The sequence below is a fragment of the Lonchura striata genome, chromosome 3, assembly GCF_046129695.1.
Source record: "Lonchura striata isolate bLonStr1 chromosome 3, bLonStr1.mat, whole genome shotgun sequence".
In the NCBI taxonomy this organism is placed as follows: Eukaryota; Metazoa; Chordata; class Aves; order Passeriformes; family Estrildidae; genus Lonchura; species Lonchura striata.
In genome coordinates this window covers 108,048,247-108,065,172 of record NC_134605.1, presented here as the reverse complement: position 1 = coordinate 108,065,172, position 16,926 = coordinate 108,048,247, and the positions used below count along the sequence as shown (strand labels likewise).

The following is a 16,926-nucleotide window of genomic DNA, read 5'->3' as shown; positions in this document are numbered from 1 at the left end:
GAAAGTGGTCAGGACTGTCAGGTTAAAGGATGTTCATGAGCAGCAGCAGAGGAAGAAGGGAGGTGTGGCTGTTCCTGTCCTTTCAAGGCCTTTCACAGGGGAGATGTGTCCAGAAGAGATGCTTACGATGTGCCTTTGGATCTGAGCTGGTGGCAGAAGTGACCAGTTCAGGTACTGCTCTGTTCTGCATGTTTCACCTGCTGTGCTGGGGTGGGTTGACCTTAGGGAGCAGCCAGACGCCGACCCAGCTGCTCCTTCACTGTCACCCATAAACAGGGTGAAAGATGGAAAAGCTGATGGATAAAGACAGTGAAATCACTCACCAGTTACTGTCACAGACAAAACAGACTTGATGTGCAGAAAATGAATTTATTTACCTACTGAAAGTACAGTACAATGATGAGAAACAAAAACAAACTAGAACCTGCTGCCTCCACCACCCTTTCATCTGAGGCTCAACTTCACTCCATCATCCCTAGCTCCTCCACCTCCTCCCCCACAGCAGCACAGGGGGAAGGAAAATGAAAGTGCAGTCAGTTCATAGTGAGTTGTCTCCTCCACTCCCTTTTCATGCTGTTCCTGATCCAGAACAAAACTTGTGTGTTTCACTGAGCCAGAGTGCACTGGGAAAAGCCAATCTCATCTCCAGGTCAGGCCAGGAGAGCAGTGACACAGAGCAGGCAATCCTGTCCTTGCAGGCAGTGGGCACAGAGGACACGCAGGGCTGGAGTGGGCAGGGGGCTCTGCGTGTTCACACAAAGCTATCAGCCACTGCCAGACAGGGATACAGCCCATAATACACCACACAGCACAGGAAAGGTAAACTAAAATAGAGATAAACCCTGCAGTTAATTTCAGTTGTTTCTATGACAAAATGCCAGAGCATTTGGTGGCCGGTTTGCAGTATCATTATTACCCTTTTACAGCCAGCTCCTGTACCAGGTCCATATAACTTTGTTATTGACAATAATTAAACTCAAAGAATTACCTACATGAAATTATAATTGAAAACATATTATGTAAATCACATTAATTTAGGTCATAGTATTTGAATTATATATTCTTAACATTTGTATCATCTACAATGCTTGGAAAGTTGCATTAGAGATTAAACAATTTGTTTTCTATAATGAAATATTACCATTTTGTATGCACTCCAGATTGTATTAGAGTTCCTAACTCATGCAACCCTTGTGCTTTACACTTCTTTCTCAGGGAAGAATCTTTAGTAGTGTCTTTTCCAGTTTGGGATTGCTGAAAACCAGAATAAAGGAGTGAAGACCCGGAAAAGTGTACTGAAATACTACAATGAGAACTGTCATATAATTTCCCTTCCTTGTGACATAAACCATACTTAAGACCAAACATACAAAGTTGATGCTGTACATCACTAAGAAGGAGAGAATAGATTTCATGGCTTTGATGTGGGCATCCACGCTGAGGCTGTTCATGGAGTTTGTCTGCATGTTGCGCTTGTGTCTCCAGAGAGAAAAGAGAAGGAAAACAGCAGAAAAGATGACTGCCATGAATGAAACAGCATATTCAAAGCCAGCGAAAAAAAAAGAAGGGAAAAAATGTTTATCCATTTTGATAACTGCTGTCCCAAAATTACCTTGTCCAGTGGAATTGCTGTTGTTGCAGTGCGGTTTGGCAGCGATGTCATAGGCAACTATGCCAGCAGTCAAAGCTAAAATCCCTGACCCCAACAAAAGCCAGGGCACCATACTGTCAATTCTTACTTTCAGGTAGATGAAGGACCTGTTCCTGAAATTGGCAATTTTTATACAATAAAAAGCACAAAGACAGGCAGAAAACCACAAGTTGCAATTATCAAAAAAGGCTTGAAACAATATAGTTAGTTGAAGTATGGTTGGAACATAAAGGTAATTGGGATAAATAAATGAAAGGAATTTATATATCCATGTGATGCATAAATAGCAAAACCTAGAGCATCCAAGTAGCAGCAAGATCTTCTCATTAGAGTTCAGAGTTTTCTTTTTGACCCAGGCAATGCAAAGCACACAAATGATGAAAGCATTTATCCACATGCCAGGAAATGCCTCCAGGGAGAGGATGGCCACAGTTGTGACCCCATATGAAGTGCCATTGGATTTCTGTGAAGAGTGACAAGCTTCCATGCTGCGAGCTGGGGAGCAGAGCTGTGCTGGCCAAGGGCGCTGTGGCAGCAGAGCCTGAGGCCGGTCAGTGGCTGCTCTTGTGGAGTGTCAGGGGTGGCAAGAGGAGCTTGACAGAGCTGCTGCTGCTGCTGCTGCTGCTGCTGCTGCTGCTGCTGCTGCTGCTGGGGGGGATTTTGTTGCTGCTGCTCTGGGCAGCAGGGCAGGTGCAGGGATGTAAATGTGCTGGGTATCCCCTTACTCGGGGCCAGTGTCACTCTTGACTATTTGAATGTTGGTTTTGGGGGGTGTGTTAGGTGACTCAAACAGAGGAGATGTTTTTCTGTGGTGGAGAGTGCTGTGGTTTTGAGACTGATCCCTGTTTGATCAGTGTCAGGCTTGAGGATCTGGGTTCTTCTATTCCTTTGTCACCTACTCTGTCCCATTTAATTTCTGATTGCATTAATTTTTAAGTATTATTTCTTTTGTTATTTTTTGCATTTATGATGGGCAGACTATTGCCTTGAGAGAATTTTTAATTTTCTGATAGTGCCTGTTCTACACTTAAGGCTTTGATGTGAGTTTCCTCCTCTTTTGCTAAATGAATAGAAAACAGTGGGGTTGCTTTTTTTTTTTTTTTCCTAGTTTGTTTACTTGCTTTCTTCTTTCTTCTTCTCTCCACATCCTTGTGAATAGAATATTAGTTATTTCTATCACAACTGGTGTGTAGTTGAACTGTCTGTGCTGGGACTGTGCCAGACCACACCATGGCTGAATTTTGGGCTCAGGTCTGCATGGGGAATCTGGTCCCTTGAAAACAAAATATCAGAGTCTCAAATACCAGGTTTTCAATGCATGGAATGTGTGGATTATGTCTTTAAAACACAGGCTCTGCTTTTAGTTCAAAGCCTCTCCAGTGTCATTGGAGAAGGGGAGAGATTCACCAAGACTTTGTACCTACCACCCCCTGTGGAGACTCTGTGGTCTTGAGAAAAGGAAATACTGTAGTGATTAAGATGTTACTCTGGTTTAAAGGGTTGTTGCTCTCATTTCATGTACAGGAGTAAATCTTTTTGAAGGTGGTAATATGAAAAAAGCATGCCTGTCACTGAGCAGGCAGTAAATTGTCCCTCTGAGCCAGAGCAGATGAAAGAAATGAACAGTTGGATCCTGTCCAGTTGATGTTGGAATTATTTAATAGTTACAGGACCTGCTGTGGATTGTTAAAGTTGGACACCTGCCAGACCCTCCACCCGGCCTCTTCTTCACTCTTGCTCTGCAACAGGACAAGAGGGAAAATAGAAGAAGGAAAAGCTCATGGGTTGAGGTAAGGACAGGGAGATCACCCACCAGTTACTGTCATGGAGAAAACAGACTCAAATTTCAAATAAATAATTTAATTTATTGCTATTTGAATAAAGAGTAGGATGGTGAGGAACAAGCACAAAATTAGGGTACTATCCCTTCCACCCTTCTTCATCACAGTTCAAAATTCACTCTTTCATTCCAACTTCTCCACCTCCTCCCCAACGAGGTGCAGTTGAATAGGGGTTGCAGTCAGTCCATAAAAAGTTTTCTCTTCCACTCCTTCCTCTTCACACTCTTTTCCCTGCTAGACTGTGGACCCCAGCTGTGGGCTGCAGTCTTTCAGGATCAGATGTTTCCAATATGGGTGCTCCTCAGACTTCAGTTCTTCAAGGTACAGCCACCCTACCCAGTGTTACAAGTGGTAATATTACAAAAAACAGAGACACAGCAGAAAGAAATGTAAACCCAAACACAAATAAAGCTGATGCTGAGTACAGTCATTTTTCAATCAGCAAATGCCAAAGTGTTTGAGGAAGGTTTGCAGCACTCTTATTGCCCCTTTGCATCCAGCACATCTACCAAGTCTAAATGAATGTGTTATTGACAAGAATTGTACTCTGAGAATTACTAAAATGCAATACTAGCAATAATCTAAGTCATACTAATTTGACTAATTCAGTTCAAAGAATTTGAATGATTTATTCATAACTTTGGTGGTAAAGAGAGAACATTTGTATCATCTACACTGCCCAGAGAGTTGCATTAAAGATAAACTGACTTTTGTCTTATAGTGAAATATCAAGATTTTGTGTGGGCTCCAGCGTATGTTACAGTTTCTACCTTATGCAAAGCTTGCACTTCACACGGCATAGAATCTTTATCAGCATCTTTTCCATCTTGGGATTGCTGAAAATCAGAATAAGGGAATGAACACCTGGAAAAGCACACATAAATATTAAACTAAGAAACATTACATAATTTTCTGCATTTTTTGACTTATTTCGTGACAGGATCAAAAATGTAAAGTTAATACTATACATTATAAAAAAGGAGAGAATAGATTTCATTGCTTTGATGTGGGCATCCATGCTGAGGCTGTTCATGGAGTTTTTCTGCATCTTGCATGTGTGTCTCCAAAGAAAAAAGAGAAGGAGAAGGGTAGAACAGATGACTGCTGTGAAAGAAGTGGCAAATCCAAAGCCATAGATTAAGTATGTCTGGAAAAAATTTTCATCCATTTTGCCACTTAGTTTTGAAGAATTTCCTTGCCCGGTGGAATTGTGGCTGTTACTGAGCTTTGTAACAGCCAAGTCATAGGCAATGATGCTGATAGCCAAGGCTGAGAGCAATGATGCCAACAAAAGCCAGGGTACAATCCTGTCTGTTTTTACTTTCAGGTAGATGAAGAACCGGTTCCTGAAATTAGCAATTTTTATACAATAAAAAACAAAAAGGCAGGCTGAAACCCACAAGTTGGAACAAGTAAAAAAGCTTCGAAAAAATATAATTACTTGAAATGTGGGTTGAACATAAAGGTAATTGGGATAAGCTAATGAAAGGGAGCAATGTACCCATGAGAAGCACAAATAGCAAAACCTGGAGCATCCAAGTAACAGCAAGATCTTCTCATTAGAGTTCAGAGTTTTCTTTTTGACCCAGGCAATGCAAAGCACACAAACAAGAAAGGCATTTATCCATACGCCAGCAAACACCTCCAGGGAGATGATAGCCAAAGCCATGGCCCCATGTGAAGTGCCATTGGATTTCTGTGAAGAGTGACAAGCTTCCATGCTGCGAGCTGGGGAGCAGAGCTGTGCTGGCCAAGGGCGCTGTGGCAGCAGAGCCTGAGGCCGGTCAGTGGCTGCTCTTGTGGAGTGTCAGGGGTGGCAAGAGGAGCTTGACAGAGCTGCTGCTGCTGCTGCTGCTGCTGCTGCTGCTCCTGCTGCTGCTTTTGCTGCTGCTGCTGCTGGGGGGATTTTGGTGCTGCTGCTCTGGGCAGCAGGGCAGGTGCAGGGATGTAAATGTGCTGGGTATCCCCTTACTCGGGGCCAGTGTCACTCTTGACTATTTGAATGTTGGTTTTGGGGCATGTGTTAGGTGACACAAACAGCGGAGATGTTTTTCTGCGGTGGAGAGTTCTGTGATTTCCCTATCAGAAAGGCTGAGCCTTTCCCTTGCCCCCTGTCAATGTGGTGGCAGAGAATAACCCCTGAGTACTGTCCCTGCCCTTTCCTGGCTACTGTATCTTCTGAACAGAACCCTCTCCTGGACATCTCTATCATCTACCTGGAGATGATAAAAAAAATTAACAAAAAAATTAGCCCTGGCAAAAATTAGCCCTGTCCTGGTCAGAACCAGGACAAAATGTTACAATAGCAGGATTGCACTGTGGCTATGGCTTAGAATCAGCTCTGCGTTAGGGATCTGGTACCTTAAGAAAAGTAAAGGTGTATATAAATCTGAATCTGTAGTGGTGGGTTTTCAGATCAAGAAAATATGGATCAGATGCTCAATAGACAGGAGTCTGCTTTTTGTTCAAATCCATGTCCTCTGGCACCCTCAGGAATGGGAAAGATTCTCCAGGACATTGTAACTACCAGATTATGTGGATTTTTTGGGTGCCTCTTTGCAACTCAAAATGCATTAGAGTGCTGATTTTATACCTATGGAGGGACACACAGCTGTATTGGGATCTGAGAGACATTGCACACAGGCTGCATTGATTCCATCTGAGCTTGGACTAGGCTGAACATCTTCCCTCTCCAGAATCCTTCTTTATTATAGGAAATCCCAGAGGATTAGCCTTCGTTAGGTAACTGATTAGGCTATTGGTTGCCCAGTTTCTTCTGAGCAAATCTATTCCGTCCATAACTGGAGTTCAATGCCCAGAAGGCCACAATTGTTTCAGGATACAATCCTGGAGAACAAAGTGAAATCTCCTCAGGGCAGGTGTTACAAACTTGTTATGGAAATATTAATTCAACTCCAAATCCTTCTTAGCTCCAGAAGGTGGATTGGCATGTTATAAAGTGGCATTAATTATTTATTTGCTTGTTTCTGGGCTGATGCTGTTTAAGGAGAGTTGGGTAGTTTGGTGAGGCATCCTGCTAGAATGTGTGGTGTTTGGAAAAAGGGATACTGCAGTGGTTGAGAAGTTGCTCTGGCCTAAATGGTTGTACCTCTCAGTTTAGAAGCAGGAAGTTTTTTGAAGGTGAGATGAGAAATGCCCACCTGGCACTGGGCATGAGGTAAGACAACCCTCTGAGCCTGAACTGGTAAAATAAATGACCAATTCAGGTTCTGCTCTGTTCATGCTGGTGTGAAGGAAACTTTCCTGTCTCACCACCCAGGAGGCTCTCTGACAGTCACGTCCCACCACCAGAGGCTGTCACTGTGGGTACCAAACCGTGGACAGCTGCCCCACTCCACCCCCTACACACACCACGCTCAGAGCCAGACCAGGTTTCCCCACCAGCTTGGCACTGGGTTTCCCACAGTAGAGTCTCAGGCCTCTGGATCTTTAAAGCACTTTAATCATGGCACGGCAACACAGAAGTAGCTCAGTCTGGGTGCCTCTGAGGAGGTAACCCAAACAATTGGATCCCTGGGATTTTGTGTCTTTCCTGTCCATGCACATGAGGATTGGAGTGTCTTAAGTGTCCAGTCACCTGGCTGGTGCCACAGGTCCCTGTGCCCTTTGCTGTGCAAGGCTTGGCACCATGCTTGGGCCTCCCAGCACTTCCCCACAACCTGCAGCTCCCATTGCAGCTGCTCCCTGAGCTGTCTGCACTGAATGTATTCCTCCACACTGGAACTATTTCACATTTGCAGGCCCTGTCATGGTGAGTTGACCTAGGGCAGCTCTCAGAGCCCCACTCAGTCACTCCTTCACTCTCACTCTGGAATAGGGCAGGGGTCACAAATAAGATGGAACTGCTCATGAGTCAGGATAAAGACAGGGGAATTACTCACCAATTGTTCTCACAGACAAAACAGACTTGGCACAGGGAAAATCAGTTTAATTTATTGCCTGTTGAAAACAGAGTAGGATGATGTAGAACATGCACAAAACTAGAATATTTTATCTTCACCCCCCAATAATCTCGGGATCAATTTAACTCATTCAGAGATTTTTTTACCACCTCCTCTCCTCAGGAGGACAGGGAATGGGGGCTGTAGTCATTTCATAAAAAGTTGTCTCCTTCAGTCTTCTCCTGCTCCAGCATGGCTCCCTCCCATGGTCTACAGTCCTTCAGGACTTTCTTTTCCCAGAGGAGCCACAACAGTCGCTGATGAGATGAGCGGTGTCCCAAGGTGGGTCCACTGGAGTGCCTGGAACTGGCTTTTCCCAGCATTAGACCTCACCAGACTGAGAGCCCACAGGCCCCCAGCTGCAGCTCCTGGCCCAGGCACCCCGGACATCTGCCTGTGGTCACTGCAAGATGAAGCTGTGGCTCCATTCCACGCTGCACCTTGCACAAAATCCACTTTCCTGGGGCTGTAACTGAGCCAGAGTGCACTGGGAAAAGCCAATCTCATCTCCAGGCCAGGCCAGGAGAGCAGTGACACAGAGCAGGCAATCCTGTCCTCAGTCTAAATGACTTTGCTACTGACAATAATTTAACTCCAAGAGCTGTTTTAATTAAATGCAAATATTAATTAATTTGCCTCATAATAATATTAGTTTTAAGAATTTGAAATGTATATTCTTAACATCTAAGCTGAGCTTTACAATCTCTACTGCCTAGAGAGTTGCACTGAAAATTAATTGAACTTGTTTTCTCTAAAGATATTTTGCATGAGCTTCAGCTTTTTTTTTCAGTTTCTACTTTATGCAAGGCTTGCACTTCACACAGGAGAGAATTTTAATCAGTGTCTTTTCCATCTTGGGATTGCTGAAAATCAGAATAAGGGAATGAAGACCCGGAAAAGCACGTTGAATTAAGTAACTAAGAAATATTACATTATTTTCGTTCTTAAGTGAATAAATGAGAGTCAAGATCAAAAACAAAAAGTTGATGCTGTACATCACTAAGAAGGAGAGGACAGATTTCATGGCTTTGATGTGGGCATCCATGCTGAGGTCCTTCATGGAGTTTGTCTGCATCTTGTGTTTGTGTCTCCAGAGAGAAAAGAGAAGGAAAACAGCAGAAAAGATGACTGCCATGAAAGCAGTGGTATGTAAAAAGCCAGTGAGAAAATAAATAGGAAAAAAATGTTCCTCTATTCCGTTAGCTGCTTTCAAAAGTCTTTCTTGGCAGGTAAAATTGAAGGTCTTACAGACAGCTTTATCAATAGTGTTGTAGACAAGAATTCCAATAATCAGGGAGAAGATCACTGACCCCAACAGAACCCAGGGCACCATCATGTCAATTTTTACTTTCAGGTAGATAAAAAACCTGTTCCTGAAATTGGCAATTTTTATACAATAAAAAACACAAAGACAGGCAGAAAACCACAAGTTGGAACTATTAAAAAAGCTGTAAGAACCTTGAAGGAGTTGAAGTATGGGATGAACCAGAAGGCAATAGGGGAAAATATTTGAGAGAAAGTCATATATCCATGAGAAACACAAACAGCAAAACCTAGAGCATCCAAGTAGCAGCAAGATCTTCTCATTAGAGTTCAGAGTTTTCTTTTTGACCCAGGCAATGCAAAGCACACAAATGATAAAAGCATTTATCCACACGCCAGCAAACACCTCCAGGGAGAGGATGGCCACAGTTGTGACCCCATATGAAGTGACATTGGATTGCTGTGAAGAGTGACAAGCTTCCATGCTGCGAGCTGGGGAGCAGAGCTGTGCTGGCCAAGGGCGCTGTGGCAGCAGAGCCTGAGGCCGGTCAGTGGCTGCTCTTGTGGAGTGTCAGGGGTGGCAAGAGGAGCTTGACAGAGCTGCTGCTGCTGCTGCTGCTGCTGCTGCTGCTGCTGCTGCTTTTGCTGCTGCTGCTGCTGGGGGGATTTTGGTGCTGCTGCTCTGGGCAGCAGGGCAGGTGCAGGGATGTAAATGTGCTGGGTATCCCCTTACTCGGGGCCAGTGTCACTCTTGACTATTTGAATGTTGGTTTTGGGGCATGTGTTAGGTGACACAAACAGCGGAGAGATGTTTTTCTGTGGTGGAGAGTGCTGTCATTTTGAGACTGATCCCTGTTTGACCAGTGTCAGGCCTGAGGATCTCGGTTTTTCTGTCCCTTCTTTACCTATGATGATCATGTAGAGCCCTGGCTGTGGTCAGCAGGTCAGGGCACTCACTGTCCTTCTTAGTCTGAGAGTCTGGGTGCTGCAACCTTCAACCTAGATGCTGGAATAGTGGACTTTATTTTGATCCTTCACAGGCATTGAAATCTATGTTTGTTTTACCAATAGTATTCCCTTAAGAGTAAGTGAAGGGCCACTTAGTGGGGCAGGTGAAGGGAGTCTCATAATGTAAAGCTGGAATTTTTGCAGGTTTAATTTGGAGCATATGGAGGAAAAGGGTAAAAATCAGTACAAGTGCCTGTGCCAGAGTTCCAATCTCATCTGCTGGGAAAGTGAAGGCTTTTAAAGATGGCACCATGCTGGATTTCCTCCACACTGCAATTATCTTAATCTTCCAAATGAATTTATACCCTGAAAGCTGTGAGGTTTCTGCCAGGCAAGTTGTGTTAAGCTCTGTAGGGCATGGACTGCCCATGCACTTCAGGTTAGTACAGGACCTGTTACATTAGGCCTTGCACATCAGGACCACAGTAACCAAGGAGATCTCATCTGATGCTCTGGTGGAATCAGGAAAAATGAAACCCCAACAAAGAGCTCTATGGCTACAGGAAATGAACCACCAGCATTTTCTTTCTTCCAAATGATGATAGCCATGATTTCTGAGGGATATAAGAGCCAGCAGTATGTCACATGAATATTCATATCACAATATCCTAGTTGCATTATTTTTGTCAATCACAAAGTCTTGGAATGTGACCCAGAGCAGTTTTCCATCATGTCAGCACTGGGCAGCCACTCTCATTGACTTCTGACATCTCTCATGTGTCAGCTTCCCTGGGCTGGGCACCTCCTGCATCTGTCCCCATGGGCTGTGCAGGGCAGCTGTGCTGATGGACACTCTGTCCCTTCCAGTGCCAGCTGAGTGGGGCTGGGCAACAGGACAGGGATTCTGAGCTGGGTGTCACATTCCCAGGGGTTTCAGGGGATGCAAGGAGGGACCCCGGTGTGGTTTGCTGGGGCTGTGGTGTTTTGTGTGGTAACATCTGCAAGGTGCTGGATTTTCCTGCTAAGTCTTGCAGAATATGAGGTTGTGAGGGATGGATGTTGTACTGCATGTAGGGAATAAGATGGATCTTCCAGGGCTTTCCTGTGAAAGTGGTCAGGACTGTCAGGTTAAAGGATGTTCATGAGCAGCAGCAGAGGAAGAAGGGAGGTGTGGCTGTTCCTGTCCTTTCAAGGCCTTTCACAGGGGAGATGTGTCCAGAAGAGATGCTTACGATGTGCCTTTGGATCTGAGCTGGTGGTAGAAGTGACCAATTCAGGTTCTGTTTTGTATATGCTGGCACTATTTCGTATTTCACCTGCTGTGATGGGTTGACCTCAGGCAGCTGCTAGAACTCCACCCATCTCTTCCTTCTCTCACACCCACAGGCAGGGCAGGGTTGAAAAATAGGATGGACAAACTCATGGTTTGAGATAAAAGCAGGGAGATCACTTACCAGTTACTGTCATGGACAAAATATATTTGACATCAGGAAAAATAAATTATTTTATTTAAATATAGAAGATAGAATAGGATAATGAGGGAGAAATAGAAAACTTGATTGCACTGCCTCCACACCCCTTTCATCCAAGGCTCAACTTCACTCCATCATCCCCAGCTCCTCCACCTCCCCCACAACAGCAGCACAGAGGCAAATCCAATAGGGGCTGCAGTCAGCTCTTAACAAGTTGTCTCTTCCACTCCTGACTCCTCAAGCTGTTTCCCTGACCGAGAGCAAAGCCTGTTAGCTGGGTGTTCCACTGAGCCAGAGTGCACTGGGAAAAGCCAATCTCATCTCCAGGTCAGGCCAGGAGAGCAGTGACACAGAGCAGGCAATCCTGTCCTTGCAGGCAGTGGGCACAGAGGACACGCAGGGCTGGAGTGGGCAGGGGGCTCTGCGTGTTCACACAGAGCTATCAGCCACTGCCAGACAGGGATACAGCCCATAATACACCACACAGCACAGGGCCACAGCAGGAAAGGTAAACCAAAATAGAGATAAACCTATGTATCGCAGCCATTTCACTCAGTGAATACCAAAATATTTGTGGCAGGTTTGCAGTATTGTTATTTCATTTTTTGCAGCCAGTTTGTGTACCAGTGTTGGATATTTTTCTGTTCCATTAAGAGTATAGAAATTTGGTAGAAAATAAAGCCCTTGCTGGTCTTCAGAGATCAAAGGGTATGGGTGCAGCTCGGCTTAATTTCTGATTATGACAAATTCAGCGCATAAGTCTTGTCATGTTCAATAAGAACTTTCAGAGTCACAGAATCACAAATAATGCATTTTATTGTAGAAATACAAATTGAGAATTGCCACTAATAAATACACTCATTGGATTAGCTCTAAATATATTTAGAAAAAGAGAAGAAGAAAAAACATAAGAGGAATGGGTAATTCATTAAGCACAACTTCACCATCAGCTAGGCCTGTGAACAGAATTTCACCAGGGTACAATCTGACACAGTTGAAAGAGCAAATCTCAACAAAGAGATGTTCCCTGCCTTGGGGAGGAGAGTGAACCAATCCTGTTGTCCTGTCTGCACAGTGGGGTAATATTCTCATCCTCTGCCAGGGAGGATTTCAAATGCCAAGTCTATACTCTTGGGAGAAGTGCAGGTGAAGCTGCAGTCAGAATACATTATTGCTGCCGTGGTAAATGGTGGTGGGCAGCCAGCTGCTATGGAGATGAGGGATACCCAGGGTTCTGATTGCAAAGCTGTGAGTCTTGGGCAGAGGCTGAACACCTAATTAGCATCACCCCACTGAGCTCAGGCAGAGGTTAAGGGCCTCTGCCTGATGATCCATCCCCCCACCAGCAGGCTCTCATGTCCACATTAATCCTTTAACCACACAGGGGCTTAGGCATCATTCCTACCATCAGGGCTAAATGACTTTGTTAACAACAAAAATTTATCTCAAAGATTTAGCTAAATCTAAAAATGATAATAATCTATTTAGCTCAAAATAATTGAGGTCAATAGATATGAATGAAACGTTATTAACTTGGATGTTGAAGACTGAGCATCAGAATCATCTACACTGCCTGGAGAGCTGCAGCAAAAATTCAATTACTTGTTTTCTACAGTGAAAGATCAACATTTTGCATGGGCTCCAGCTTTTATCACAGTTCCTACTTTGTGGAAAACTTGCACTTTACATAGGAGAGAATCTTCAGCAGTGCCTTTTCCAGCTTGGGATTGCTGAAAACCAGAATAAGGGAATGAATATCTGGAAAAGCACACAGATATATGGATATAAGAAGTATCATGGTATTTTCACTCTTCATGGAATAAATTATTGTTAAGACCAAACATACAAAGTTGATGCTGTACATCACTAAGAAGGAGAGGACAGATTTCATGGCTCTGATGTGGGCATCCACGCTGAGGTCCTTCATGGAGTTTGTCTGCATCTTGCGCTTGTGTCTCCAGAGAGAAAAGAGAAGGAAAACAGCAGAAAAGATGACTGCCATGAATGAAGCAGCATATCCAAAGCCAGCAAGGAACAAAGATGAGAAAAAAATGTTTATCTGTTGTGATTCTTGCTTCCCAAAAATTTTCTTGGGAGGTGAAAGTGAAGTTGCCACTCTGCAGAATTTCAGCGATGTCATAGATAACAATGCAACTTGCCAAGGCTAAAATCTCTGACCCCAACAAGAGCCAGGGCACCATCCTGTCAATTTTTACTTTCAGGTAGATGAAGAACCGGTTCCTGAAATTGGCAATTTTTATGCAGTAGAAACCACAAAGACAGGCTGAAACCCACAAGCTGGAATAATTAAAAAAGGTTAAGGAAGATGCAAGTACTTGAAATATCGGGCGAACATAAAGGTAATTGGGACAAATTATTGAAAGGAAGTAGTTTACCCATGAGAAGCACAAAAAGGAAATCCTGGAGCATCCCAGCAGCAGCAAGATCTTCTCATTTGAGTTCAGTGTTTTCTTTTTGACCCAGGCAATGCAAAGCACACAAATGATAAAAGCATTTATCCACACGCCAGCAAACACCTCCAGGGAGATGATGGCGAAAGCCATGATCCCATATGAAGTGACATTGGATTTCTGTGAAGAGTGACAAGCTTCCATGCTGTGAGCTGGGGAGCAGAGCTGTGCTGGCCAAGGGCGCTGTGGCAGCAGAGCCTGAGGCCGGTCAGTGGCTGCTCTTGTGGAGTGTCAGGGGTGGCAAGAGGAGCTTGACAGAGCTGCTGCTCCTGCTGCTGCTGCTGCTGCTGCTGCTGCTGCTGCTGCTTTTGCTGCTGCTGCTGGGGGGATTTTAGCAGGGCAGGTGCAGGGATGTAAATGTGCTGGGTATCCCCTTACTTGGGGCCAGTGTCACTCTTGACTATTTGAATGTTGGTTTTGGGGCGTGTGTTGGGTGACACAAACAGCAGAGATGTTTTTCTGTGGTGGAGAGTGCTGTGATTTTGAGAGTGATCCCTGTTTGATCAGTGTCAGGCTTGAGGATCTGGGTTATTCTGTCTCTTTGTCACCAATGATGATCTCTCAGAGTGGAGCTTGCACTGAGCAAAGCACAGCCAGGGCAGTGGGGTGAGTAATCAAGTCAGGGAATCCAATTCTGAAATACCTTCATATTGATCTGCTCTACCCTTTGTGTTTTGTCTCTTCCTACCAGTATGAGCTCAGTACAGGCCAAGAGAATATATAGATATTTTCTAAGTAGTTTAGGGCATTATCTTTGTTGCTATCTGAATTTATATACTATTTTAAGTTTTGAATAATACAGGACTAAAAATAAATGGTACACTAATTTTAGAATCAAATGTATCTGTCCTGTATTTTCTTTTACTGGTCCTGAGCTCCAAGTTGACAACATTTCAGATTACATTATAACATGCAATAAAATTTTCCACTGGTACCTGAACAATGCCCTGAATGTCCAAAAGCCTGCTTGTTTGTCTCAGCACTATCAGTTTATCTAATAAGATATTATCTCTCTATGACCTTTTCCAAAACTACTCCAGGTAGGGAATTTTGCTAACACCTTTCTGCTCTTTCATCCAGGCAGATATTTTTATATATGCTCATATTTTTAATGTACACTTATTCATTCTTTCTATCTAGAATTACAGATATTTATAATACTTTAAAAGCAGAGCAACCACTGTTTTTATCCTCTGCTGTGTATTTCAGATCTGAATGCTGAAGTTGTTAACCTGGAGGCATTTCACAAGTTCAGTCTTTTGTTGATTTCAAGCCCTGCAACGGTAAACAGACTTACCTAAAAATTGGGAAGGTGGATGGGTAATTTTTTTTATTAAAAAATGTGGTTGGTGCCAGCCTGATATGAGTGCTAGTTTTTTGAGCTCAGGAGACATTTGTTTTTGTTCTTGCTTTTATGAAGGAAATAAATTTCAGCCACATTTCTGTGTCGGAGTTTTTCTGTGTTACTGTGGAGTTAAAACCAGCGCAAGCAGATTAACAAAAGGTATTATCTGCATTTAGTGACACCGGGTAGTGCCTGTGTCTAGGAATCCAGGGTGGACCTTGTCTGTGGGAATACTGATGCACAGCAGTTTTGGGCACTTCATACAATGTAGTGTAAGAGACCAAGGGGTACCTGCTGTACTTCCCAGAGTGGAATAGAAGCAGCTTTACCCATCACCAAGTTTTCACAGAACTGCAGCTAATGGAATAATGTGCATGCACTGCTCTTTCAGGGAGGACAAAATGAAACTGGCGCTGGAGTCCCTCTGCTATGGAGACAGGCTGGGATCTGGGGCTGTTCAGCCTGGAGAAGAGAAGGCTCCAGGGAGACCTTAGAGCCTAGGCCAGTGCCTAAAAGGCATCCAAGAGAACCCCTATATATATATGAAAACAAATATATGCCCTCAGAATGACTTATCTTTAGACATCTGCTTTAGGTGCTTGAGTTATTTTAAAGTTAAGGGTACTAAAACCCAAATGTTTTTCAGACAGCTCTACTTTTGCTTCATTTTTTTATTTTTTGCTTACTTTCTCATATCCACTGCCAAACATCTGGAAATATGGCCTTGGTGCTCTGTTTTGATTCTCTTTGCTCGCCTGTGAAAACAGCCTTGACATGATGTATCTTGAGACATGCTTATTTTACGAGTAGTAAGACCTGTTCAGCTTAGGTGTCAGCAACAATCATTCCTAAAAGAAAGTGTTGAAGAACATTCATTTATGTTAGGTGAAGGATTAGTGCTCTGGGGCCCTTCTTCTCTAAACAAGAAAAGATCTCTGCACTTTTTCCTCTGAAGTGCTATCTCTTATGAATCGATTCCTACTTTGATTTGTTTAGAGAAAAATATGTAGCTTAGCTTGAAGGACTGACTTCTTTCTAGAACAGGCCCATTTCCTATTTAAAACCTACTTACTCAAGCTCTCTGCCTTGTGCTGTGGGTAGTGGTGTCATGGCACAAGCCCTTTTCTATCTAATTGCTGAACACAGAGGTGAACATCCTCACATGCATGACTTGGAATTGCAGATGTGAAATGGAGGAGCAGGATTCTATGCCTAAACTAGAGGCACTCAGGCACTCCAGGGCACATGGGAGCTGTGGGAATATTGATGCACAGCAAACTAGAGTTCCATGGAGCCCTTCCTGACCCACGTCCCTGAGAAAGAAGATAGCAAGATGCAGGACAAGAGTTTATGATCTCTGAAGCCCACCTGGAAGGCCAAGGATTACTGCTCTAAAGTGACTGTTCTGGAGGCAGGGAGTGGCAGGTTGTGCATGGAGCATTAGATCTGGGGTGGGATCAGGTGAGGAAAGACATTTCAGGGGACTCATAATCATATCTCTCTTACTTCTAATCTTTACAATGTAGTGTTAATTATTATTTGAAAGCAGAACTGTGCCAAATTATAATGGCACTGAAGTGCTATAAACCTGGAGTAATTCTGCTTAAGAGTAATCCAAAACATTTCTGCTTTTTTCCTGTGCAGTCAAGATCATAATGCTGACAGATAACAAACACAGGGGAAGGAGTCAGCAACTTTGGGCCAGATGGAGAAGCTGTTATGTGAAGCCTGGGTGGGTCTTTCACCTGCTGCACTGAAGACATGAAGTTTCCACATTCCTCTCTGCAATGTTCCACCAAGTGGACTTAGGTAGCTGATAAGACCAATGCCATTAGGTGCCATCTAGGAGAAAATCTAACTGGTAGAATAATATTTCAAAGGTGGAAAGTCTGATGCTTATTGGCTGATGCTCCATGGAAAGCTCAGCAACGTGCCCTATATATTGCCAGAGAAGAGAGGGACCAGCTTCTGTT

At 43.8% G+C, this 16,926-nt stretch overlaps 4 protein-coding genes and 1 long non-coding RNA gene across 5 annotated transcripts; 1 reads left to right on the top strand and 4 right to left on the bottom strand.

The window, feature by feature from the left end:
• The first annotated feature begins 109 nt into the window (after positions 1-109).
• On the top strand, positions 110-16,616 carry LOC144246018 (uncharacterized). Its single transcript, XR_013339625.1, has 3 exons — positions 110-171; positions 14,818-14,891; positions 16,598-16,616. It is a non-coding gene; the product is annotated as an uncharacterized LOC144246018 (long non-coding RNA).
• Positions 1,212-2,138, bottom strand: LOC110470274 (taste receptor type 2 member 9-like). The gene has a single exon (XM_021529796.3). It carries the CDS (start codon positions 2,136-2,138, stop codon positions 1,212-1,214), a length of 927 nt encoding a protein of 308 aa, XP_021385471.3.
• On the bottom strand, positions 4,061-5,212 carry LOC110470282 (taste receptor type 2 member 9-like). Its single transcript, XM_021529802.3, has one exon. It carries the CDS (start codon positions 5,210-5,212, stop codon positions 4,259-4,261), a length of 954 nt encoding a protein of 317 aa, XP_021385477.2. The 3' UTR covers positions 4,061-4,258.
• Positions 8,248-9,201, bottom strand: LOC110470272 (taste receptor type 2 member 9-like). The gene has a single exon (XM_021529794.3). It carries the CDS (start codon positions 9,199-9,201, stop codon positions 8,248-8,250), a length of 954 nt encoding a protein of 317 aa, XP_021385469.2.
• Positions 12,798-13,752, bottom strand: LOC110470273 (taste receptor type 2 member 9-like). The gene is given in 2 exon segments (XM_021529795.3): positions 12,798-13,220; positions 13,222-13,752. Coding segments are annotated over 2 exon segments (954 nt in total).
• Positions 16,617-16,926: the final 310 nt, after the last annotated feature.

What these genes read in the sequence shown, in the direction of transcription:
- LOC110470282 (XM_021529802.3), bottom strand. Translation starts at nt 5,212, where the DNA reads ATGGAAGCTTGTCACTCTTCACAGAAATCCAATGGCACTTCACATGGG.
- LOC110470272 (XM_021529794.3), bottom strand. Translation starts at nt 9,201, where the DNA reads ATGGAAGCTTGTCACTCTTCACAGCAATCCAATGTCACTTCATATGGG.
- LOC110470274 (XM_021529796.3), bottom strand. Translation starts at nt 2,138, where the DNA reads ATGGAAGCTTGTCACTCTTCACAGAAATCCAATGGCACTTCATATGGG.